Source organism: Podarcis pityusensis (assembly GCF_964106645.2).
Source record: "Podarcis pityusensis genome assembly, chromosome: 7".
In the NCBI taxonomy this organism is placed as follows: domain Eukaryota; kingdom Metazoa; phylum Chordata; class Lepidosauria; order Squamata; family Lacertidae; genus Podarcis; species Podarcis pityusensis.
The window spans coordinates 69,234,889-69,262,113 of NC_138031.1; the positions used below are offsets into that span (position 1 = coordinate 69,234,889).

Consider the following 27,225-nt stretch of genomic DNA (forward strand, 5'->3'; position numbering starts at 1 on the left):
ATGCATCACCTGTGAGAATGGAACGAGACTCAGAGAAGCCATAAAAACGCATCCTCAATTTATTTTATGCCTCATACATGCAGGGTAGATTCTCCCCTCAGATCGTTGCTAGTGCTTCAGCAAAGACTCTATCATGAGTCCTGCTGCAGTATTGGCAAGATTACCCAGCTCAAGTCCTCCTGCTGTATCTGCAATCCTTCTGATCCCACTCAAATGTGAAGAATCACATAATCTAGTAGAGCCAAGGGAGCCCACCATAAGGGACTGATCTGGCTGATCACCACCTCTCTTAGGAAACCAACACCCAAGTTATACTGAGTCAGACCACTGACAAATTTAGTCCACTCATGCTTACTCTAACTGGTAGTAGGGCTCCGATTATTCATGTCAAACCAGACAAGTGGGAAGTATGTGAATAGGGCCTGCTGGTATTTTAAAATGTGTTTTAGAATAGCCATGCTGGACACCAGTTTGAAGCACAGAGTACCTTTCTAGTTAAAATCACCCTACGAAGCTGACTAAGGGACATGGATGGCACTGTGGGTTAAACCACAGAGCCTAGGACTTGCCGATCAGAAGGTCACCGGTTCGAATCCCCGCAACGGGGTGAGCTCCCGTTGCTCAGTCCCTGCTTCTGCCAACCTAGCAGTTCGAAAGCACGTCAAAGTGCAAGTAGATGAATAGGTACCGCTCCAGCGGGAAGGTAAACGGCGTTTCCATGCGCTGCTCTGGTTTGCCAGAAGCGGCTTAGTCATGCTGTCCACATGACCCGGAAGCTGTACGCCGGCTCTCTCAGCCAATAAAGTGAGATGAGTGCCGCAACCCCAGAGTCGGTCACGACTGGACCTAATGGTCAGGGGTCCCTTTACCTTTACCTATGAAGCTGACTTGGGTCTGTTCTGGTTCCATTCCTGAACTGCTAGATCCCCCTGAGGTCCGCACTGGACCAGCAGAAGAACCAAGTATTTTTGAAACAAAAAATGGGCAGCTCTAGCTGCCTTGTCTCCCTGCTGGAGGGATAGGATTCCTGGCCTTCAATTATATAAGTTCCACACTCTTACCTAGCTAACACCAAATGAACAGGAGACACACCTAGATGAAAACAAGAACCCTCCTCCGTCTTAACATGCATGTTTCATGTACATAATTCATAGAAATCAACCATGTTTTACATAATTGGGAAATCACTTGTGTGTTTATTAATTTATTTAGCATTCATAATACAACGACAATATTGCTGCAATGCTGTTCAACGTATTCTGGATTATGTACATTAAATCCATATAACTTCAGCTAATAATCTATTACACTGTGCTTATTGAGATCCCTGTCAATGTCCCTGATAGTAATGCCCCTTTTCAACACAACACAAATATAATTTCCTAATAAATATTAAGGATTTATTCAGACATCAAAAAATAAAAATCATCCCTGTGGATCTTACAGGCAGAAGAAAGAAATGTGTTTTTGACCTCTTGTGACGCTTGCCTTGCTTACGGCTGCCATCAAATAAGAAAGCAGGCTTGCATCTGGTGGGCCATTGTGACCTGGTACATTTGGTTCGAATCAAAGGCAATGAAAAGTGCACCATATTTTTGTGTGTGTAGATCTAGATCTATCTGCCTGGACTTGGGCCTATTAATTCTAAGAAAATGATACATGGACTCCTCTTGTCTTCATAAGGAAAACAGCATCCCAAATCCGAGAAATAGGATTTAATAGACAAATCCTAAGGGAGCAATCCTCTGCTGGTGTAAAGCAAGCTGGTGTGACTTAAGCTGATGTAAAGAAAGCTACACCACATCCAAACTCCGCTCAACAGCATGGCTACTGCTGGCAGAGCTGGCCTGGCAGAGGCAAAACAAACCTTTTATAAGGTGTTTAAGTTACATCAGCTTTGGGGCAGGTTGCCAAACCACATGACTGAGCTGCCAAAGCTTGATATCCAGCTTAAGTTACCTCTCTCTTGCCACACCCTTTTCACAGACCTTATGCAAGCTTAAAATACACCACTTTAAAAGTGCTGATATTATTAGACACATGGAAGTCAGAGATATGGGATATCTATTAGTCTATCATCTACTCACCCCTTCCTTAAATGCTATATTAATAGATCTTGTATTTGAAAATAGTTTTAAAGATGAGCAGCTTCTAACCATGGTTTGTTCCTACTTTGAAGAACCTCAATATGCACCCAAGGTCATCAGAACCACAGTGACAAAACTTTAAACAGGATCCACTACACCAATGAAATGTTGGTCCCCACTTTTTGAGATGTATGGCCAGCTGTCACAAATCCTTCCCAAGCCTTTCAATTTCTTCCAAGAGAAAATCAACATCTGGTTTCTTGGTTGCTGGGTTAGAGAAGACCATTCTGAAAAAATTCACATGGTTCCCGTGAGGCTGATAACTAACCATTGTAGTACCTTCTTCTATCATCCTCGCTTTTATCTTTGGAGCAACCTAGACATGGATACATGTAAAAAATTGCAATTATGTTCTGGAATAATTTAGGAACTAGTTCCATGAATAGGCAGTAGCAATAGTCTGGATCTGTAGCAGAGTAGATATGATACTGTAATGTTTGGTTTTAAAGAAAGGATGGAACTCATTGGACATGTGAAAGAAGAAGAAGAAGAAGAAGAAGAAGAAGAAGAAGAAGAAGAAGAAGAAGAAGAAGAGTTTGGATTTGATATCCCGCTTTATCACTACCCAAAGGAGTCTCAAAGCAGCTAACATTCTCCTTTCCCTTCCTCCCCCACAACAAATACTCTGTGAGGTGAGTGGGGCTGAGAGACTTCAGAGAAGTCTGACTAGCCCAAGGTCACCCAGCAGCTGCATGTGGAGGAGTGGAGACACGAACCTGGTTCACCAGATTACGAGTCTCCCGCTCTTAACCACTACACCACACTGGCTCATCCAGAAGAAGAGCTTTATCAGGTGCTTTTAATATTTGGCAGGCATCCCTTCTAAATTCAGTATACCTGAAAGAGCGTCTCCACCACCATCATTCAGCCAGGACACTGAAATCCAGCGCTGAGGGCCTTCTAGCTGTTCCCTCACTGCGAGAAGTGAGGGTACAGGGAACCAGGCAGAGGAAATAAACAACTATCCTACTTTTAAAAGACATCTGAAGGCAGCCCTGTTCAGGGAAGTTTTTAATGTTTAATGCTGTATTGTGTTTTTAATATTTGATTAGGAGCCACCCAGAGTGGCTGGGGGAACCCACCCAGAGTGGCTGGGGGAACCCACCCAGATGGGTGGGTTATAAACATATTATTATTATTATTATTATTATTATTATTATTATTATTAGTTTTAGATGACAGCCAAACATTTTTTTCAGCAAACTTACACCCACATGTAATCTACTGAACTATTTTTGTTTCCAAATCTTTACTGGTTTCTCAATGCTTTAAACAGTAGCTATTTTTATGTATATGTGGGTTTTTGCTGTGTTTTAGGTACAATTTTACTACACATGGCTCTTAAGAGAACTATTTGATTCAGCAGTTTATAAATTTCTCTAAATAAAATAAATACAAGTATTGGAAACAAATGCAAAGAAAGGGCTTACATTATGAGACAATTATGAACAGCCCTTTTAAAAGGCTATCTAGTCACTGGTGCTGTAGCATGATTGGCTAAAACTTCCAAAGATGTAATAAACACAAGAGCTAGGACACTCTCAGGACTAAGCCATGGGCAGCAGCAGGAGGGAACCAGTCTCTAGGAATCAGCATCCAAGAGTTTCAGGGTTGAAGAATGCACCAAAACACATTTAAATATGTGTTTTAAGAGAACTGTGCCTTAATATTCCTGAGAGGCTTTCCCCCTAAAATTGCAGATTGACATGGAAATGCAACAGAATGGAATTATAGATTTAAAAAATATGCAAAACTGCCACAGACCATCCTTAGTTCTGGTGTGTAGATGAAAGAAATTGGGGTCTGCAACAGATCTTCACAACAACAGCATTGGTGTTCCTATTTCTGTACACACTTTCCGTGACTGACAAAAAGGTTTGCATTAGAAATTTTACCTGATGTAGTCTTTTTTCTCTCTCTGGTCCCTTTGGGATCTTTCGAAGGCTGGGTGGGATGTACCAGAAACACACATTGGTGAGTTCAGGCTTAGACAAACAAAATAAAATACAAATTATAAAATGCCAATGTCTATCTGCAACAAATGTTTCCATTTATTAAACTCACCTGGACAGATTCTAAATTTTGCAATTCCTTTTCAGCAATTTCTCTAGTGCAATTCACTCACAGATGCTTACTGTGTGTGAATGTGAAGCAAACCTAAGCCTAATGGTTCTCCCTGAGCTTTTAATATATAAAATATTTCAAAAAGATTCCAGAATCTGAAGGAGAGAATCTTGGTTTTCACAATTTCCTTGCACAAAATTAACATGGAAGCCAATGTTTAGTAAGATTTCAAATATATAAAAAGTCCCGGAGATGCTTCATAATCTAGCTGGCAGCTGCAAAACGATCATTCCTCAAAAAAAGTCCTACAAGAATCAGTTGTATGTTACTGTGAAATCTAAATTTATCCCAGTATGATATAAGCCTGGTCTCTGGGAAAGAGCTGGCTTTAAAAAGTGAAAATAAATAATCTAAATGTACCAAAACCCCAGGTGAGATGACTATTGAGAAGCCAGATTTATTAGCAAATATGTCACACAAATAGTTCGATAAAATCAGTTTGTCAAATGACAACTGTCAGCACTCTCAGTACAATGTCTGAAAAGACAGAATTCTAATTTATACCAAGGTATTCATTTATTTGTTGTCCACCTTTCCTTCAAGGAGCTCAATGTGGAGTATGTAGATCTCTCTATTTTATCCTCACCACAACCTTGAGAGGTAGCTTAGGCTGAGAGTGAGTGACTGGCCCAAGATCACCCAAATTCAGTCATGAATCTCAGCCAAGAATAAACTCAACCAAGACATGTATTTCAGCTGAATTTGTGGGTCCGAGCATGAAATGCTTTGACATTCAAAGCTCACAGGGAAAACTGGTAGTTTCTATTGACAAAGAAAGCAGATGGTACCTTGGACAGCTCCCAGAGGCCCTACTAAGGCTGCTACAATAGATGCCACCTCTGCAGGGAGCTAGAACCCAATGAAGCTCAATGAAGCTTTATGTACAGGATAACCAGTGATAAAGCTCTGCCTCCCTGGAGGAGCTGGCTGGCTGGATAAAAAGGCCCTCAACTTATCATCTTCTAATCCTTGACTTCTGCTAGAGAGACAGAGATAACACAGGAGATTCATCCTTTGAATAAGTTTCTCCCATCAAGGAAGTGGCTTGAACCTCATCCACATCAGAGTCTTCATCTATGAACTGCAAGGGTTGTGGGTTACGACAGGCTGAATTCACTGCAGCCCTAATTCGGTGTTGAATTTGCCATACTTGAATACTAACTTTCAGACATTGGGTTGCAAACAATGGTGGCTTTGTGCCGTTGGAAGTGTTTCCACTTGCCTCAAAGCAAGAGACCATATTTTCACCATTGCCCTGTTCCAATTGCAGCCCTGGATGCTCTGTTTTGCACTGTCTCCTCAGACCTCAGGAGAAGCTTTTGAGGGTTGGCGACATTCATTGGGCTGGAGGGACTGGCAACCATCAGTCCTTGTGAAAGCACTTGCAGAAGCTAGTGCAAAATCTCCATTGGACACAATCCAATATACTGAAAGGATGGGCAGTTTTCATTTGACAGACGGATTTCACTGAACTGCTTCTGTGATATATCGATTCATAAATGATTCCTGGTGTCAATGTGGATCCAATCTTGGCCAGTTACAGTCATCACACTTAGGACACTGGTGCATCTATATGATTTATTTTCACCTTTAAAGGCATCTCTTTCCCCAAGATTAGGCTTACATCAAATTGGGAGGAAACAGGGTTTCAGCATAGCACGTCTGGGCACAAATGAAACTCATGCGGCAACATCCCATAAGAACCACACATATTTGGTGGCAGAGCACATCTGCTTCTATATTTACATTATATATTTTACACCGGCCAGCTAGAATCATAAAGCCTCTCTGTTACTTTTAATATCTCTTTGGTTCTTACTGAGCATCATTTCCTAGCCTGGTTTTTTTCTTCTCTGGGATATTGCGTAAAACTGATGATAGCTCCTTCAGATACTCACATCTTTATTAAGCATTTTATGCATTACTAGCTCAGGGAAATCAGTGAGGTTACCTGTGGTTCATATCTATACACAGTACAAGTATCTGCATACATTGCAGAAGAAAACTTGCTGGAAGTATTTTATTGATCGTCACAATCCTACACCAGCTGAAGCAACAATGTGTGGCTCATAGACCTTAAAAAAAAACACCCGAGAAGCTTTGCATCTAATTTACTTATTTTGCCTAATTTATTTGGCTTCTACTTATCATAGGTGTGCCGTGTGAGGCATTCCAACTTCATAGATCACTGGAAATTCTATTGAGTTCCACATAGCCTGGAAATATCCATTTTTTTCCTTTTCTTTTCAAAAATGAAAACAGCTCAACATTTGATTACATTGACTCAGACCAATTTTTGTGATTTTTTAAAAAAAAAACCTATGTTTTTTGTAGATCAGGAGTGGGGAATCTGTGGCCCTCTGGATATTGTTAGACTGCTAGGGTTGCCATATTTTGAAAAGCAAAAAAGAGGACACATTTGCCGACTTCTACTTTTAACTATGGATCTCTGTGATGACTCTCATCGTGGAAAAGAGGATGTGTCCTAGAAAAAGAGGACATATGGCAACTCTATTAGACTCCAACACCCACCAGCCTCAGCCAGCATGATCAATGGTCAGGGAAAGTGGCAGTTGTAGCCCAACATCTGGAGGATCACAGGTTTCCAATCCATTGATTGATTGATTGATTGATTGATTGACAGATAGCACAGAGACATTGATCATCACTTCTCCACTTTGCCAAAAACCCAACATGATGCACAAAGTTTAAATATACTTTTTGAAACAATCACTTGAATGGAATTGCCTCGTACCCAGAGTCATGTACATGGCCAGATGAGTGGAACTTAGTAAACAAAATGGCTCTGGAAAACAGGAAACAGAAGTAGCTCAAGGAGCACATGCCACAAGCTAGAGGCAGTCACTCCTATTGGGTTGTGTGTTGGTCTGTTTGTTTATTAGTAATAATTAAATTTGATGCAGGATGCCAGGATCAATACGTAATCCAGTAGTACTCTCCTTGTTCAATACTTACCTCGGCATCAAACACAAGCTCATAGTTCTTTCTTGTCTTCAGTTCCTTGTAAAGGTATTCTGCAAGTTCTAGAAATCTGTTGATAAGCGTTTCAAATCCTCGCGTGCCCTGTAAGATATCAGTGGAGGGAAAGAGACAAAGTGAGAGAGTTCACTTTGCGTCTAGACTGTGTCATACTATTTAAAGGATGGAAAGGCCAGTAAATCTACAGGTATAGCAGAAATCCACAACAAACCTGCAGCCCTTCAGATGTTGCTGGACTCCAGCTCCCATTGGCCCTAGTCAGCATGCCCAATAGTCAAGAATTGTAGGAATTGTAGTCCAGGTACATTTGGAGGACTACAGGTTCCCCATCTCTGAATTAGACAATATGTGCACTGCCTACAGGGAAGAGCTGAAACTCAAAGGTAGTGCAACTGCTTTGCATGCAGAAGGTCCCAGGTTCATCTCTGGCATCTTCAGGTGGGGCTGTCTTTAAACCCTGGAGAGACACCTCCAGCCAAGTGTAGACATTAGTGAGCTTGATGGACCAAGCCTCTGCATGAGGTCACAGAATCATAGAATTGTAGAGTTGGAAAGGGTCCCAATGGCTATCTGGTGCAATCCCATGTGGCGCAGGAATTGCAACTAAAGACTCCCTGGCAGATGGCCATCCAACCTCTGCTTAAAAACTTGCAATGAGGACTTCCGGTTGGTCGCCCGGTTATGGCAGTTCGGCTGAAAGAGCCCCAGCACTTTGAAGTTGGGGAGACCTCGAGAGCGTCGCGGTTCCCCGCAAAAAAACCCCAAAAACCTTAGATCGGGCGTTCTGAGGACCTGGTGTTCCAGCGAGTGTCTCTGAGAGAAACAATGGGCCAGATGCTTATCTGGTGAAAACAAGCCATAAAGCTTTGTTGTATGATGTCCAACGCTGCCAAAGTTGTCCGCAAACAGACGTAGTGAACAGTGATTCCGGATATACCCACTATTTCATGGAATTCTTCTTCAGCACAGCAGAAGAATTACAGAAATGCTTCATAATCCCATCCATATGGTGAATGGAATTGTATAACAACAATTGCTATGGAGCAGTGGTCATAAAATTATGTAACCACTCTATATGGTTGCTTCTCTCAGAGACTTGCATAGCCCACAAAGACTTTCAGAGACCTATAAGACTTATGTTTATTTGGGTTCTATGTTTTCAAGAGAATCCATCAAGAGTGTATATTTTGTGACTTTCAGAGATTTAGAAGATTTCTGTTTATTTGATTTTGCAGAGAGTGCATATTTCATATATTCATATTGTTCAATGTTCTGTATAGATTATATAAAGAGTTTATATTGACATTGTGTTGTTGTACTTGGTCATCGTGTTGCCTTTGGATATTACTGATATTTGTTTGCAACACAGGGGTTTAATTGTTTGGTTACTTCCTAAGGTTTAGCCAGATTCTCCTTTCTTGTAATTTGAATCCACTGCTTCAGTTTCTACCCTCTGGAGCAGAAGAAAACATGTCCTTTGGAATATCCCTCAGAAACTAATGCGTCACTGTGGCAGATGTTCCTCAGCAGGTGCTATTTTTCTACAAAAAGAGATGCTAGAACTCACCACGAACACCTCCCTTGTTCTCTTAGAATGACAATGGTACCCACCTAAGAGGTGCCAGAACTGAGTTTGAGTGAGTTCCATCTGAAAAAAAGCCCTGGGTGCATCAATATAAAAGAGTTTTGTGGGTTTGTCAACCTCACTTTACCTGCAGTTCCCCTGCTATCCCATCCTCTCCCTCCCTTCCATGGCTTCAGATTCATCTTTTCTTGATGAACGTCATTGTTAAGCAATATATCTCAGCGACTTCCTCCCACGTAGGAGTCTGATCCCTGCAAGATGTTTCCTACCTTAGCTCTCCACATTAGCCACAGCTTGAATACGTCAACATGCCGGCCACACTGGATTGCCTTGTCCCCAGTGTCGTAAGCTGTGTCATACTGTTTGTCTGGTTGGAAGAGATATCCGGCACAGAGCTGATTACAGGCTTGGAGAAGACCCTAGCGGAGGGATAGAACTGTTAAGATAATGCTGCATTTGAAATCACCTTCACGTTTGAAACTATTCAGTGACAGGAAGTAAACATAATTTATTGACATTTTAATGATTTTGTAGAACCTGCTCTGAGAGATTTGCCTGAACATGATATGTACATGTACAGGGAACATAAAGAAGAACTCTGCTGGAACAGATCTCTCTAATCACATCTGGCCTGGCATCCTGATCTCCACAATTGTCAGCCAGATGGCTAAAGGAAATCCACAAGCTGGGCATGATGACAATGGTCATGTTTTAGCCCCATTGAAATAAATGGCATAACTTAGTCACAATTAACTTAGATACAACTGATTTCAGTGGGGCTATAGCATGAGACTCTACAGGTGAGATCACCTTTCCCCATATATGCCCACTCAGTCTGTGGATCTGGCACTGTTGCAGATGCAGATAATACTCTCTCTGGATTTGTAAGAAATTGATCTTCCACACTCACAATCTGGAACTCCCTACTGACATCAAGCAGGTGTCTTCACTGCACTCCTTTCCATAACTGCTTCAGACATGCCTCCCCCAGATGTGCAGAATGTTTACATGTGTTTTAATATATATTTTTAGCTTATTAGTCCAAAACATCTGGAGGGCCGAAGGTTGGGGATGCCTTACTTTGAGGTTTATGGTTTTTTAACAATCAAGTAGTATATAAATATTATTAAATAAGAATGACTGAGTTAGTCTGGATACAACCCAAGTATTCATCATCATCATCATCATCATCATCATCATATTTATACCCCGCCCATCTGGCTGGGTTGCCCCAGTCAGTGTGTTCGTGTCAAAGAGATCAACTCAAACAGTCTCGGTACAACTTGTGACCCACCAAGCTGAATGCAGTCCACTCCCATATTATGGCCTGCTGGATACTTCAAAATCCTTGACTCTGCACACAGCCAGCATCTAGCAGGCTACACTACATAGCTGATGGACTGCATTCAGCTTGGCATGTCACATATTGTTATGTTTACATCGCCTGCAGATATATAGCCTAGCACAGCCTAGTGCTCTCCAGATGCAGACAACTAAATGCACTTTACAACCCAGTCATACGCATGTTTTCTCTAAAGCAAGTCCCACCAGGTGCAATAGGAGTCACATCCCAGCATCAGACAGCAAATCTAGTCATGCTTGTGTGGAACTTTGAAAACTGGTCTGGGATCTTGTGTCTGCCCTGAGATAGTGAGCTCTGTCCATGGTAGGAAAGGGGTGGGTGTTACCTTCTCACGGACTAAGAAAGCAGAGCACTGCAGCGGAACTCCCATCAGCTTGTGAGGATTCCACGTGACAGAATTAGCCCTAGGTAAAGAAGAAAATTAAAAGATAATGAATATGCCAGGTTTGAAATGGGTCGTATACTCTGAAGCATATAAACGCACACATAAATATTAGTTGGAAGCATTAGCGATGAAGTCACCGACCTAATAATACTTTATAGAGATGTTCATATCAGCAACTTTGATCCACAAGGTTTATCATCAAAGCAACTTGACAGGAGAATGGGGAGCGGGAGGCGGGGGAAGCAAAACGAAAAGTCAGCAGGACTTTCGAGAGAATGGGGACGCAGCATTTGATGCTGCAAAAAAAAATTGTATGAAATTATGCCAACAGGGAACAGAGTGCAAATAAACTTGTAGGTCTCTTACATCAGGGGAGGAGGGGTCTTGTTCAGCCAACTTTTTTGGGGGGGTGCATAGCAGTGGGGCAAAGTGAGGCAAAAGGTGGGCAGGGGAACAGGTGCAACTCTTTGTAGAAGATGTGTCAGGGACTGGCTGCATGAGGAAGAGCCCCCCATGGAAAGTGCAGAGGGAAAGGGTTTGGACCCAGAATCCTGGTGGTGGGGAACCAGCCACACTACAGAGGAAGGGAAGAGCTGGGAAGTACTGGAGGCTGGGAGCTTGGAGAATGATGAAGAGGAGGAAACAGGACAGGACCAGGAATCAGACTTGGCTGGTCCACCACGGAGCTACTCTGACTCCTTCTCTGAGAGCCTGAACCCCACTCCCAAAACAAGATGTCTGCTGCATACCACAGAGCTAAGCAGACACAAAGAGGGTCCCTTGGGGCTCACCGTAGATGGAGGAAGGGGCCTGACACAGAAGGAGTGAGAGTGGAGGGGGAGTTACAAGCCAATCCGGCAACTGCTTCATCTAGGCAGGAGCAATCCTTAGAAATCTCCATATCCTCTTTGTTCTACTTTCTTAATAAAGAAACTAACTGTACGTTAGCTAGTGTTTCACTCTCTTTCTCTGATCTGCGAATGACCTGCTCTCCTTGCCGGCTCCCTGACAAGAGGCTACATTCCAGCCATGTCAAAGTCAAAGGATTCTAGACATACACATGCACACTCCTTCCATCCAGATTTGTCATTGTTGTTGTTTAGTCGTTTAGTCGTGTCCGACTCTTCGTGACCCCATGGACCAGAGCACGCCAGGCACTCCTGTCTTCCACTGCCTCCTGCAGTTTGGTCAAACTCATGCTGGTAGCTTTGAGAACACTGTCCAACCATCTCGTCCTCTGTCGTCCCCTTCTCCTTGTGCCCTCAATCTTTCCCAACATCAGGGTCTTTGCCAGGGACCATCCAGATTAAGTCTGTGGTATTCAAGGACACATTGTAGCCAGACACAAGCACTCCAGATTGGTCCGGGGGTGGTGTAGGGAGGGCTGTGGCCTTGAAAGGGTCTAGGGGGCCAGAGAGGGCCACATTCAGCCCCCCGCCTGAGGCTCCTCACCCCTGTCTTACATAATATAAAACTTGGTACTGCTCTAGATTTATTTTCCTTTCCCCCTCAAACTCAGTGCAACAACTCGCTTCCACTCCTACTATGAGTCACTATTACTATGGTGACAGGCCTTATAGTCTGCACTTTAGCAAGAGGTCTGAAGCTAGTAAAAAGACTGGCTAATACGTTGATCTTGCTGCAGCGTACCCTTAAAGAATATAATGTGATTACCTTTCAATGCCGCTCAGTTTGTGGGAATGCCTTCTTGACAGAAGCAGGCCGCCTCCCCATGCTGCCTATCAGAAACGAAACACACGCTTATCTTACTGGGAGAATGCCACCGTTCACCAACACCGTTTATTTAAATTTTGCCTTCAACTCATCTTAAGTACATTTCATAATGGAATAAGAATCTACAGACAATCCTATAGACATTCTGAACTTAGTAGCTATACAGTGGTACCTTGGGTTAAGTACTTAATTCGTTCCAGAGGTCCATACTTAACCTGAAACTGTTCTTAACCTGAAGCACCACTTTAGCTAATGGGGCCTCCTGCTGCTGCCGCGCCACTGGAGCACGATTTCTTTTCTCCTCCTGAAGCAAAGTTCTTAACCTGAAGCACTATTTCTGGGTTAGCGGAGTATGTAACCTGAAGCGTATGTAACCTGAAGCATATGTAACCTGAGGTACCACTGTACTACTGATCTCTTTGCTTGGAAGATTTTTTTTTTTAAAAAAAATATGATTTTCAATTTTATACATTTCAATAATTTTACAATCATTTAACATCTCAAAACTCAACTTCCAGGAGCAAGATGGAACAGATAGCCAACAACCACCTTACATCCACATGCATCCAGAGGTTATACTTCTCGCAGATGTCAGCTATGTGAACGAGTGGATCGAAAGCTCCATACACAGTTGTCCCGGCTGTGGCACTTACATACAATGGTACTTTGCCCTGAAAACAAATTCAAGATGGCAGGCTGTATTAGTGCACATGCAACAAGGACTTGTCCTTTGTCATAACCTAGGTTGCCATACATCCAGAATTTCCCGGACATATGGGGAACGCTGCTGTCAGAAATGTCCTTTTTGCAATTTGGCTCAACAGCTGTCAGGGACTGGGCAGAGGAGGAATAGTGGAGATGGCCTCCCCATCTTGACCCTTCCAGGGAGGAGGAAGAGGAAGACAGTATAGACTTACAACAGGGGTTTGAGGGAGGTCACTGCTCAGAGGCAGATGAGGGGGAAAGTTGGGAAATCATGGGAGAGCCAGAGCAGCAGCTGGCTGACACATTGACACTAGAAAGTATTCCAGACCCACCATCTCCTAGAACCCAGCGAACCTGAAAAGTAGGAGAGCAAAGAGCTTGAAGAAAGAGGACCTTACCAGCACCCATAGAGGAGGTGATAAGGTTGACGAATGAAGAAGTGGGAGAGATGTGGGGTATAGACTAGAGAAAGGAAATGTGGTTGTGTGAATCAGTCCCAAAGTCACCCATAAAGTTGATTATTTGATGGGTACAGGGTTGTGAATATCTATCTTTTGGTCTCAACTTAATGGGGTACACACTGGCAAACCAATCTAAAACTTTTCCCCAATAGTAAAAGTTAATATATCCCCCCAATAAAATTATTCATCACCTATTATGGAGATCCATCTTGACAAGGCTGAGATGCAGTCTGACTGTTAACTGCTTTTGGCTTTCCCAAGGCTTAAAGTATATCCTCTTTATGACATCACACATGACATCAGAATGACATGTTTGCATTCAACCTAGACTATCTCCATGCCAACAGCAATGACCAGTAAACTTCTGCAACCAAGTAACCATCAGCCTGACTACCCAGTTGTTTCTATCTTGTCTATTGGATGTTCATTTTTTTATCTCATAATCAAAGCCTGAAGAAGAGCTGTGTATAATCTGAAAACCTGCTTCCACTGTTAAAGAAAACTAATTGTCAGGGACTGGGCAGAGGAGGAATGGTGGAGACCCCCTCCCCATCCTGACACTTCCAGGGAGGAGGAAGGGGAAGACAGTATAGATTTACAACAGGGGTTTGAGGGAGGAAGCAGCTCAGAGGCAGATGAGGGGAAAAGCTGGGAAATCATGGGAGAGTCAGAACAACACCTGGCTGACATGTTGTCATTAGAAAGCATTCCAGACCCTCCACCTCCCAGAACCCAGCGAGCCTTAAAAGTAGGAGGGCAAAAAGCTCAAAGACAGAGGAAACTTAGAGGCACCCGTAGAGGAGGTGATGATGACGATGAATGAGGAAGTGGGAGACAAGGGGATGGAGCTTCCCTCAGGACAATGTCATGATCCAAGAGGCTGGGTTCTATAGCCTCTCTGTGTAATTATTGAATAAAAAAGGATGGTAAGAAACATTCCCTTTTCTTTATACCTTCCGAGGCAACTACCCAGGAGGTCAAAACTTACAAAGTTCAACAACTCTGCCCAAAGAAAGCTGAACTGTTGTAAAACATCATAATCCTTTGCTGCAGAGCATGGTAAGATTCCTTCCTTTTCTTGGCAAGCATCACTGTAGGATATAGTGGCAATGTGATATATCGCAAAGACATTTTACCTATATTCTGGAAAAATGAATTGATGAATCACAGGTGGAAGAATCTATTCTTTTTTCCTTCTTTGTCTCGTGTGCATCATCATCAATTGTCAGCCTACAGATCAGAACTCTTCGGTTTCCTTTCTCTTTGTTCAGCTCATACGTTCTTCAACACTTAAAATATTTTAAAAATTGGGAGGCATTTCAACTTGCTACTATGACAACAGTAGCAGGAGAAACCCCGTTGCACTGGTGGGAGTTTGTGCGCAGGCTTCCACTAGTGAGACTCTCTAGTCCAGTGGTTCTCAACCTGTGGATCCCCAGATGTTGTTAGACTACAAGTCTCATCATCCCTGAGCTCTGGCCTTGCTAGCTAGGGGTGATGGGAGTTGTAGTCCAACAACATCTGGGGACCCACAGGTTAAGATAGGCTGCTCTAGTGGTTGCTAGAGACTGCTTCATATGGCATATTTTTAATACCTTAAAAAGGATCACCAGGCCTGGTACCAATGACAGGTTTTGTTATCGGTCTCCAAAGGTGGCGACTCCTACTCCTGAGGGGAAGGACCATTGGCTAAACAGGCTGGGGCTGATGGGAGTTGGATTCTAGTAACACCTGGAGGACCATAAGCTCCCTAGCCCTGTCCTCCTCCTTCACCATCATCCCTTTCACTTTGCAAAGGACAAAGAGGAAGAGGAGATGAGGAGCAGCCACCAAGTCATCCTCAACCACCTGCTAACTTGTCTTGGGGGAGGGAGCTAGAGACCCTTCTGACTAGTTCCAAATAACCTGCCAAAGTCCAATTTAGCTCAATAGGGATATCACAAACATACAATTAAATTCCAGCAGAGTAGCTATAGTACAAGGACCTGAAAGGTTACATGAAGGTGATGGAAGCCAAACCTGTTTTTTGACCTGGATAATGTTTTCCTCCAGTTCAGATGGAATCATCTTCCCCCTGTTAAGAACAAAGCAGCAGCAGCAGTGCTTGCTAAATATGACTCATCATGCATCATTCCATATGCATAACCATTAAGGGCACCATCCATTTCCCCCTGCAAGCTAAAGTTCTGCATAGTGGAAGAAACCATCATTATTATTATTATTATTATTATTATTATTATTATTATTATTAATATCCTGCCCTCCCCAGCCGAAGCTGTGCTCAGGGCGGCTAACAACAATAAAATAATACAACATTCTAAAATCATTTCATTATAAAATTAATTCAAATCAAATTGATGGCAACCATTGGGCTAGAGTTCTGTGAGGATTGCCAAAGGAGGGAGTCAGGCTGTGCCCTGGCCAAAGGCCTGGTGGAACAGCTCTGTCTTGCAGGCCCTGCGGAAAGATGTCAAGTCTCAATGCACTGCTTCAGAGAGGAACAGGATGTTTGGTTCTGTGCAATATTTCCCCCCCCCCACACACACACACACAGTTTTGTAATTTGGGCTGGCACCTGAAATCCGCATGGCGCCTAACAGAACCTCCTTTTCATGTCTGCTATTTTATCTCACATTCCATCTGGAGACTGTGGTCACACCCACACCAAACATTAAAGCATACAGCTTCCCCCAAAGAATGCTAGGAATTGTAGCTCTGTGTGGAAGCCATGAACTTTAAATGTGCTTGAAATGTTTGCTGTGGATGTGAGCTGTGACCCAAATGCAGACGCCATGACTTCACTACCAGCAGTGTTTCCTGGTCTCGTCCATTCTGTTCTGGAGAACTGAAAAGCCCCTATGTTATTTTGTGACATTTTGATTGACCTGCTAAAAGTATTCTCCTGATACGGATTTTGGGATTTTTCTACAATTCGTTCATTTCCGTTCATTTATTTTCATTGTTTTTTCCTTACACAAACCATTAACTGTTGTTTTTGCTGTAGCGACAGAGCTGATTTGGGCAGCTATCACCTGATGTCTCCCACTTTTGGAGGTGGTCACCATTGTATTTTCCCAGAATGCTTTGAAATGATGCAATGCCCAGTGAATTTGGGGGAGGCAGCCAACAAATGAAGTTCTTGTGCTAAACAAGATGTTAATCTTCCCATCTTTAAATGGTTTTTAGCCAAGTAGCCCAAAAGAGACAGGAGGTCTGAGAAATTATTATCAGACCTGTGAAAAACATGACTGTTGGATGCACAAGCCATTGCAGAATGAAGCCAGTTGCTTAGGGAGACCTCTGGGCCTATAACTAAACCGGGATTTCAAAAGTCGATTGACGTCCAGGGGTTCGTAATTTTCAAAAGCCAATACTTTCTTAGGCAAGTCAATTGAAAAATCAACAACCTTGGGGTTTGTCAACGGTGAAACAATTTTTGTGGTTTCCTAAAAAAAGCTCAGCAACTTTCAGGGTGTCCTGGTTTTTACTTATTGAAATACGGCGACTAAACAGGCAGTTCACTGAATGGTGTGCAATTAGGATATTATTTCAGATATTATGCCTAAAATACAGAAAACATTATTCAGTTCTGCATTGTGAAAGCAACACATTTGTTTTTTGGGGGAAGTGTTCCTAATATGCGAATCTAGAATATGAAGAAATAAAAGGTTCACACATCTCTGCAAATGCAAGTAAATTGCTTGAGTGGATATATAAATCATGCACAAAAAGCAGCTGAAGGCCTTACCTTTCATCACACTTGACGACAATAACATTATCCATTCCGATCCCAAGAACCGCTGCAGCTTTCTTTACAGAATAATGGCTCTTAGATAGTAAGGTTGAAAAGGTTAAATAGAGGAAAGATCTCACAACATACATTAGAGCTGAAAGATTGCTTGACGATTGCTTCTATGTTAAAGAAATACAAAGACAGACAAGACAGGGATTTAAGCCCTCGTCGTCTGTTGACATCTAGGGGAGTACAATTCAACTAAAATACTACTTAAATCATTGTTTTGAGGAGAAGAGTGAACATCATACACGGAGAAACTGCCCATTCCTGTGTTTGCTGGTTTCAGAGTAACCATTCCAAAACATGTATCATCTCTAATACTGTTTTGTTCCACAGAGGGAGGTATTGCCACCAGCTCATAATGCATCCTTGAGATTTCTCTGGTTACCAACCATTATTTTATGAAGTTGGCAATGGTCACAGTCCAGTTAAGGCCAGCAATGAGCTATGACTAAGCTCCATTGAAATCAATGGGTGAAGATAAAATCTGATATTTGAAAACTTTCCACCTGGTTTTGCAAGTGAAACAAGGCATAAATTTGAGCTATTTTGGTCACAATGTGGGAATCAGGCAAATCTTCACAGAGTATACACAATCTTTACTTGAAACTTGCAGAACCAGGTTGTTTCCCCCCCCCGTCCCCCGTCCCCCAGATTTTGGCCATGGATAAGAATAGAGATGTTTGAACTAGGGCTGGAATGAAATGCCCCCCCCCCCCAATTTACCATGAATTGGTGCCAAATTTGGAGTACAGTGGTACCTCTGGATACGAATGGAATGCACGCATGCACGTGATGCCATTTTTACTGTCTGTGCATGTGCAAGCGGTGAAAGCCGGAAGTAACACGTTCCATTACTTCTGGGTCACCACGGAACGCAACCCAAAAGCACTCAACCTGAAGCATATTTAACCCGAGGTATGGCTGTACCCATTTTGCATGCATGCATAAAATGTTTGGTGCAACTGATTGATTTCGGTGAGATTTGACTTAGGGTGGTGGTTCTCGCAAGACAAACATAGCAGCAGTGCACACACACACACACACACACACACACACACACACAGCTTAAACAACAAGAAAAAGAAGCTTACAAAGGTTTATTACTGGTCTTATAAAAAGCCTTACTAAAATATAGTGATAACAAGTCTCTACAGGATTATCATTAAAAGGCATCATATCACAAGCAAATAACATCGCATTGACTTTATTGCAAGTGCATACTCACATGTTCAGAAACAAAGAGTATGATGTCTGGAATGGCTGCCATGCCTTTAGTTTTAATCTCAGGATAACGTTTATAGCGGGCAACTAGAACACTGTAGAGGTTTGATATGCTGCCCCCTGGAAGATAAAGAAAGAAAAGCATCTGCTTGAATAGCTTAGTCTCCTTGGGAATGAATAGTACAACATAACACATGGGTAGGCAAACTAAGGCCTGGGGGCTGGATCCGGCCCAATCACCTTCTAAATCCGACCCACAAATGGTCCAGGAATCAGTGTGTTTTGACATGAGTAGAATGTGTCCTTTTATTTAAAATACATTTCTGGGTTATTTGTGGGGCATAGGAATTTATTCATTTCCCCCCCTTCAAAATATAGTCCAGCCCCCCACAAGGTCTGAGGGACAGTGGACTGGCCCCCTGCCAAAAAAGTTTGCCCCTAGAGGGATGATTCATTAAGAACCCTTTCGGGTAAGATGGATATTCATTCCTATCCTCTAGGAGGAACCTCATTTGGCTTTTTCTCTGAGCTGTGGGTCCCAGGTCCAACATCTTGCTCAGCATCTGTTTGCGGAGTCTGCTGTGCAAAGGGCAGTCCAAAAGAATATGGTCCAGTGAGTTTGGTACTACCTGACTGAAGGCACACAGGCAGGATTGATAAGGAATTTGTGAGTATCTACCTGTGGTCACTGTGGAGGGGAAAGCATTTAGTCTTGCGAGCATAAAAGCTCTTTGTTGGGAAGGAAGTGCTCTGTATATCCTATCATTTTTAGTTGCCAATCCTCCTTTGTAAGGACCTCACTCACTTGCCAGTTTGGGGCTAATAAGATCCGAGCAGCTGTACTGGCATACATAAATGTTTGGATGGGTACTTCCATCCAAAGTCCTCCTCTTGGGCATGGGAAGTAGAGCAAACAAGGCTGGGAGGAAGCTAAGCCATAGTTTAGTGTGATACCCGATCACAGCAAAAGAAAAAAGTCTTTCTCTTTACAGCTTTGATTTGATAATCTAGCCAGACCACTTTCTCGGACTTCTCTGCCCTCCCCTTAAGAAACATGTTCTTACAGTGATTTTGAGCCAGTATCTATTCATCTTTCTATACACAGGCTATCTTCAAATTAATGTTCACATTTTAAAATGTCAGCAAATGATCCATGTCGGTTCTAGGGTTTGAATAAGACTCATTGAATGAATAATAATATCTGATCTACTTACCGGGAGAAAATATGCCATCTGCTTCACTTTCCCCCCATCCGATAATTTCTTGCATTTTTCTAAGTATGATCTCCTCCATTACAATGAATACTGGGGCTATTTCATAAGTAAACCTGTGTTTTTTTAAATATAAAAAAATGGTAGTCAGAAATACAAAATGAACTCATCAGAACAGATTGATAAAGACAAAGAAAAATCAATACAGATTTCCACCTCGGTCAAGCAACAGAATTGCTCACAGAAACAGGCTTCCACACAGGAAGGTAACAAGGATGTATTAATACACCTGGATAGATGCTCATTTGTACCTGTATCTCAAGGTTCACCCTGCTTTGAAGGAATTGGCTGGATGCATATATATATATATATATATATATATATATATATATAAACATTCCCATCTATGAGGATGTGGTTGTTACTTGGGGCTGCTTGTGCATAGCTAGAGTTCGATCTGGGGCCTTCACATTTCTTTTTTCATCCTTTCTTTCCTCAGGTACCTTTTCTTACCGTCCTCTTTTCCATCTTCTGTGTCAAGGGTGGAGAAACCTTTGCCAGTGGTAGGTGGAGCCAGAGGCAAAAGTAGGGATGGTTAGAGAGCAAGAAGTGGGCGGGTCCAAAGGCAAAAGTCAGTGGAATTTTGTCTTTGTACTGTAGGCTACATCTCAGCAACAAAAAGTCTCTATGTACACAGCTCCATTCAGCTGAGCAAGGGGCATTATCACATACCGGCTGGTTAAAACACCAAAGGGGGGCACTAAGTAGGACTGATGTAAGACCCTGATGTTGGGAAAGATTGAGGGCACAAGGAGAAGGGGATGACAGAGGACGATATGGTTGGACAGTGTTCTCGAAGCTACCAGCATGAGTTTGACCAAACTGCGGGAGGCAGTGGAAGACAGGAGTGCCTGGTGTGCTCTGGTCCATGGGGTCACGAAGAGTTGGACACGACTAAAAGACTAAACTACAACAACAAGTAGGACAAGTAGGCCTGTGGGAAATTCCTGAGGACTAGTCCATCCCTGTCCCGAGGTTCCCTACTGCTTGTTTAAGATGTTACCTCTGAGTTTAGTTGTTACACTTCAGTTTTAACTTCTATGCTGATGACTGATTCCATGGCATGCAGTGAATTTTTTGGCAGGGGGATAGTTAGGACCAGAAGTGCCAGCTTGCAAGGACGATTGAGTCGGGGGTCTGAGCATCGCACCTCCCTCCCTAAGCTGGGAAGAAGCTTCCCAGGCTTTGGGATGGAGGCGCAAGGCCTCCAGGATGCTGAAGCCCTGCTACATCCTTCCCAAAGCCAGTTGAGCTTTGGGGAGGTGATGGGAGGGCTAGTGGACTCTTTAGGGGATTAGCCTAGTCCCCGTAGTCCATTGACCACACACCACTGATGATGATGATGATGACAACGGTAATGACAATACAGTCATACCTCATGTTACGTCCGCTTCATGTTACTTTCTTTCAGGTTATGTCCTACGGCGACCCGGAAGTACCGGAAAGGGTTACTTCCGGGTTTCGCCGCTCATGCATTCAAGGATGCGCAAAATGACGTCAAGCGCATGCGCAGAAGTGGCAAATCGCAACCCATGCGTGCGCAGATGCGTCGCTGCAGGTTGCAATCTTTTCATGTTGCGAACGGGGCTCCGGAATGGATCCCGTTTGTAACCAGAGGTACCACTGTAATGATATTTTTGACCTTTCCCAGGTAACTTGTTATTAATGGACAGCAGTACAGAAATGTTATACATAATAATAAAACATTATTACTGAAGACGGAAGCCTTCAAGAGGTAGTTCTGGTATCATCAGCATCAAGCAACGTTCCCGACAAATGCTTGTTTTCTAACCATGCTGAGTGGTCCACGTGGTGGAAGAACACAAAGCCGCTATCTAACACTGAAGCATTACTTCCCAGCTTGGCACAGTCCACTCTGTTCCGCCCCACCCCACGTTCCCCAAAAGAGAGGTGTGTTTGCCAGCGAGCCGGTAAACAAAGCTTACTGAACAGTACAGGTACGTGCATAATGGGTTTCGAGCCCTGAAGCTATGTCGTTGAGTTTCATGCTCCCTTTGATCAAAATCCCCTTTTGATCACACTGCACTTTGTCTGCATGCCTTGGTCCTTTTATCCTCTCTTAGAGGATAAGAGGACCTTATCCTCATCCTGCACTGCTGGCGCCAAATTCAGAGAACAACATTAGCTAACCGTGGGCGTAATGGACATTTCAATCCACAAAGGTACAGGGAAATATTGAAGTACACAGTACATGTCCAGTGCTTGGTTCATTGAGAGCACATAAACTCCACCAAGAACGTTCCATTAATAGAAAAGGGAAATGTCATGGTGCTCCACTGAATTCAGACTGATCTCCGCACCTAATCAGGAAATGTGGAAAGGGCCATCCTAGTGGAAATTTTTGCTGCTCTTCTCGAACTGCTGCCATATAGCCCTGTCTGTTTCATGTTTGGACTTTGAAGCTCTCCTGAACTTCAGAAACAGAGAGTGTGCATCAAAGCAGCAGTTGGAAGGAACATGAATTCAAAGGTCCACTGGGCATGTAGAATGGATTGCACAGTTGTTTGCATCTTTGCCTTTGTCTCAAAAGCTCTCAAGATTTATTCCAAAATATCAAACTCAAATGGTGTAATTCTCAGTGACTCATTCTGGTGATCGAATTAAACTGGTTTGGATCCAGGCTTAGTTACACTTAGAAGGTGTCCCTTGAAATTGACAGGATTTAAGTTAACCCAACTGATTTCATTGGGTTGAAATCAATTGTCTTTGAGATGCCATGCCACATAGGAGTTTTAAGAATATTTTTGAAATGTCACTCTTTAAAATCAAAGATGCGCAAGAGTAAAATCCATTGTGAAAGTCTGTCTTCAATTCTGAACAACAACAAAAAGGCTTTTTGGAAAGCTTTTGAAGCCTTTGATGCAGTCCTGCAGTCCAAATTTAGTCAATAAGCTATCTTTGTTCCAAGCTCATTACACAATATTTAAGACAGCAGAGGAAAACGATTAAATTTGCTGAAGTTTTCCATAAGAACTTGGCATGGACATTATTCTGTTTATATCTGAAGTTATCAACAGTATTTTCATTGACATTTCTCAGACTCCTTCCAACTTCATCTTTTGAAGAGTTCTTACACAATGCCCACTTTGTTAAAATGTCACTATGGAGACTATTTCTGCTGTTCATAGTATCACAGATGTAATTAAAGTATGGAGGGTAAAGATTCAGCACTGTTGACCTCTCAAGATGTATCATTTAAGCACTCAAATTTGCTTACAGCAAAACCCACCAAAACTCTGAAAATTTATATATTTCACCTGCTATGCAGGAAAATTGATGGGATAGTTGTTATTTTAAAAAATCTTGTAAAAGTGCAATGAACATCAGAATTCATTGTGTTATTCTTGCAGGCAAATGAGGGAAAGGCCCTCTATAAAGAATTATGACAAGTTTGCATATGTCTTCTGTAAATAGTTGCTATTTATAATTAAGCATGATCCAGCCAAAACTAAGGATCATTATTTTTAATTCTCAGTGGACTTTTATTAAGGCAGTTGGACAAACTTTGTAAATTTATAGCAGGAACATGTGGTCCTCCAAGATGCAGCTGGTCTGCAACTGCCATCGTCTCTGACAGTTGGCCATTCTGGCTGGGACTGATGGAAGCAGGAGTCATGGAAGCTGCCGCATACTGACTCAGATCAGACCATTGGTCTATTTAGCTTCCAGTCAGCAAGCCCAAGAGGCTCAGTGGTTTAGACCAGTGAGCTCCCGTTGCTCTGTCCCAACTCCTGCCAACCTTGCAGTTCGAAAGCACACTAGTGCAAAGAGATAAATAGGTACCGCTGGGGCGGAAAGGTAAATGGTGTTTCTATGAGCTCTGGCACTCATCACAGTGTCCTGTTGTGCCAGAAGCAGTTTAGTCATGCTGGCCACATGATTGGAAAGCTGTCTGTGGACAATCCCTTGGCCTGAAAGTGAGATGAGCGCCATAACCCTATAGTCGCCTTTGACTGGACTTGACCATCCAGGGGTCCTTTACCTTTACCTTTTACCTCTATCTAGCTCAGTATTTTCTATGCTGGCTGGCTGTGGCTCTTCAGGATTTCAGACAGGAGTCTCTCCCAGCCATACCAGGAGGTGCCTGGATTGAACCCAAGACCTTCTGCCTGGGACCACTGAGATGAGTCCGTGTACATCTTGCAGGCCACAGGCTATCCACTTTTGATTTAAAGAGTTCTTCAAGTGAGACTTAAACATGCTTAACTTTGTCTGAATCTTGCCTACAATAATAGGCTCAGATTACCATTGTTATTGTCCTCATGGCAATTTGCTATTTGTCCCGGAAGATACTACTTGCTGCAAATAGTGTTTTCAAAGCAATAGCTCAAGGAGTAGCGGTTTTTGTTTTTAAAAGATGATATGGAGTGAGGAGCTCGCTCACTCTCCTCTTATGCTGCAGTCCCAGTCCAGATCAGGATCCCAACACAGAGAGATGCATGTTAAGGAGGAAATGTGACAGGTGCTAAACATGTTTCTTTTTAATCATATCATTTGGCCCTAAACTGAAGCTTTTGTTATTTCAGTAGAAACTGGACTCCTTAACTCCTTTTTTCTTTCTAGTTTTTCCATCCCTCTGAGTCCAATAAACCTGTCTTCCCAACGCGTTTCATAAATGTATTTAGTCTCTGTTTGCTGGATCTCATACAACTTTCGCATTCTTGAAGAGCAATAATAAAAAAGGAATTTGGTTTTGCTGTTGCTTCTTAATTCAGATTAATCTTGTATAAAAATGGCCATCTACAGTACATACATGTTTGTATTTGCTGTAGCCGTCAGCCATTCCCCAGCAAGTCCTACAATGTCAAGGCCACTGGAAAGTTGGTTGAAGTAACGAGGATGCCCTGAAATGTGGATAAATTGAAGATAAAACAGGTCATGCCTTTTGAAGAAATATTAGAGGCACTTCACTTCATCAGCAAAGTTTCCAATTTGTTAGGGTTGCCATATTTCAAAAAGCGAAAGAGGAAAAAAATGGAGGTTTTGAGCTATTTTTAAGGAAATTCACCAAAATCTAGACTTCCGACATGGATTTTCCTTGACATTTTAGTGATTTCCAACTGCCGTATTCTGGCTATGTCCAGGAAATCCCAGACATATGGCAACCCTAAATTAGTGGTACAAATTAGTGGCAGTTAAAATATATTGTGAAGAAGGAAGAAATCCCTAGATACCAGCCTTGAGGGGTTTCTACATAGTTAAGTAGAGCCATGGGGGGGGTGTTTGTACAGGGAGGTACAGTAGCAACTGTGGTAGAAGAAAGCTCTTGGCTTATGTGGATAATTCATTAAACACACACGCAAACAGAAATGAACATCTACTTAGTTTCCTCAAGACACCATAGTCCTCAATGACCTTCACTCCAAGAAAACCAAACTCTGAGTAAGTGTTGGAACCCCCTGAAGTCTCACCACTTGGAGATTGTGACGTGTGCAACCATATGGCTCTTCCATAAAAGTGAGGAGGGAGAAAGAAGAGCACAAGAATTCGGCATATGTCTAAAGCTCTTGGGTCACTTATTATACTATGTGCAGGTAGGATGGTGCTGAATGCACTCATTCCTGCAGCACATAAACAAGACCAATGGCCAGATGAATGTATGTATGATCTGGCCCTATGTCTACCCTGAAGACAGAAAGTTTGTAAGCCACCAGACTGCAATAGGAAGGCGCATGCTAGGGCAGCATGAACAAATCAAGGTGGTCCGCCATCCTGTTTCCCATGTTGGTTGGCCACATGTCTCTGGGAAGCCCACAAGTTGGGCAAGGAGGCAATATCCCTTTCCTGTGGTTGACTCCCAGCTCCTGCCATTCAGACACATGCTCTCTGTGAACCCAAAGTCCACATGGCTGCTAGCCACTGAAACAATGCTGTATAAACACAACGAGCAGTTACCTGTTTTGACTCCATATTTCAAGGTATCCCTACAGTCAACAAGTATTTGTTCCAGAGGTTCTGGCTGATCCGAAAGTTCCACGCTGAAGCCTTCCAACCCTTCCAGAAGCTGGTGAGGGTGGTGGAAATCCAGCACTTTCGTCTTTCCATCGTAGGTCTTTTTGATGTAACTCAGGAGAATACCCACAACTTCATGCAGGAAACGTTCTGTCAGTTCCTCACCATTCTGATTAGGCAAAAGATCTGGGAGTTGGAGGAGAGAAATTCTGTTTAATGATGTGTAGGATTCAGGAGGAGACTTGGGGCAAAGGCTGATTTGCACGAGGTTGCACATTTAAATCTACAACTGGATAGAAAAATGGGGTCAAGCTTCTCCCAACCATTTTAACCCATGGTCCTTCCATCCATCCCCTGCCCCAGTCCCAACAAGTAGGACTCCATGTGCACCACACAACAGGACCTTGAGATGAATGGAAGGAACACATAATGACTGTTAAACAGTGATGGGGAAACGGCGACTCTCCAGATGTTGGACATCTGGACTTTATCTCCAGCTGTTGGCCACTAGCCTCAACTTTCAGAGGACCACAGGTTCCCTACCCCTGCTGTAAAAAGTACAGGGGGAGAGTCTCCAGCTTCAGCATCAGCATTGCTTCTTTGCATGCCACCTTTCCATAGTTCCAACCATGCTCCAGGTGGCTTACAATATGCAAAGATATACATAATTTCAAAAATAAGAGAACAGTGGTCACAAGTGATAAATAAAAACTTACCGAAACATACACAACAAAATTAAACAATCCCCACATGCTGTAATAAGATTTTAAAATTGGTATACAAAAATAACACGAGTAACGGCAAAACTAGCATCTCCAAAATTAAATATGGACCACAACAATGACCCCTAAACAATACCCTGCTTCAAGATTCTGCAGACATCCTGAGAAGCAGGTCTTGAAGGATTCACAATGGGATGATTCAGAAACTGTACATGTAGATCTTAAATTTCCACCTCTCTCCCCTACACACACACACACACACACACACACACACGAATATATTAATCCTACCTGACTCAAAGATATTTGAAAAATTGGTCACAAAGCTCTCAATGGTAGAATCTTTCTCTCTCTCTTCACTTTCTCCCTGGAAGCTAGAAAGACGCTTTTGTCTCAGTGGGTCAGGCCCAGTACTGATCTGTTTGTCTGGAAATGAGGAATAAAAAAGGTCAATACAAAGGATAAGTAAGCTTGCTAAAATAGTCATACCCAATTTAAAACTGCAATGCCCCATCGCTGTATTGGATCAGATTGTTATTACGTGTGTGATCTTTGCTGCCTGTTTTGCAGTATCTTCAGCTTGTAAACCTCCTTGTGTAAATTGCCCTCCATTCCCCTTCTTTTGACACACAAGCATCCCCTGTCTCTCCGCCACAGCTGCGCCAACTTGGGCACCACACTGTGGGCTCTCAGGGTGTGCACCACAGAGTGGCATGTGTGCTCCGACACCACAGT

The 27,225-nt window shown here is 42.8% G+C and overlaps 1 protein-coding gene across 2 annotated transcripts in view; it reads right to left on the minus strand.

Annotated features, from left to right (window-relative positions):
- Nucleotides 1–2,200: 2,200 nt before the first annotated feature.
- LOC308481963 (glutamate decarboxylase 1-like) overlaps nt 2,201–27,225 on the minus strand; it is a 30,626-nt gene continuing 5,601 nt past the window's right edge. The window contains exons 3-16 of one of the 2 annotated variants that reach the window (XM_081014851.1): nt 26,782–26,916; nt 25,712–25,954; nt 24,570–24,660; nt 19,739–19,851; nt 18,529–18,644; nt 17,253–17,332; nt 15,524–15,578; nt 12,893–13,009; nt 12,279–12,343; nt 10,545–10,623; nt 9,126–9,275; nt 7,248–7,355; nt 4,043–4,091; nt 2,201–2,463 (exon numbers count right to left, since the gene is read on the minus strand). In XM_081014851.1, the coding sequence (XP_080870977.1) occupies nt 2,411–2,463; nt 4,043–4,091; nt 7,248–7,355; nt 9,126–9,275; nt 10,545–10,623; nt 12,279–12,343; nt 12,893–13,009; nt 15,524–15,578; nt 17,253–17,332; nt 18,529–18,644; nt 19,739–19,851; nt 24,570–24,660; nt 25,712–25,954; nt 26,782–26,916 (1,454 nt within the window). In that variant the 3' untranslated portion in view covers nt 2,201–2,410. Of the gene's footprint in view, nt 2,464–4,042; nt 4,133–7,247; nt 7,356–9,125; nt 9,276–10,544; nt 10,624–12,278; nt 12,344–12,892; nt 13,010–15,523; nt 15,579–17,252; nt 17,333–18,528; nt 18,645–19,738; nt 19,852–24,569; nt 24,661–25,711; nt 25,955–26,781; nt 26,917–27,225 lie in introns of both variants that reach the window. The other variant, XM_081014850.1, reaches the window with a different exon arrangement.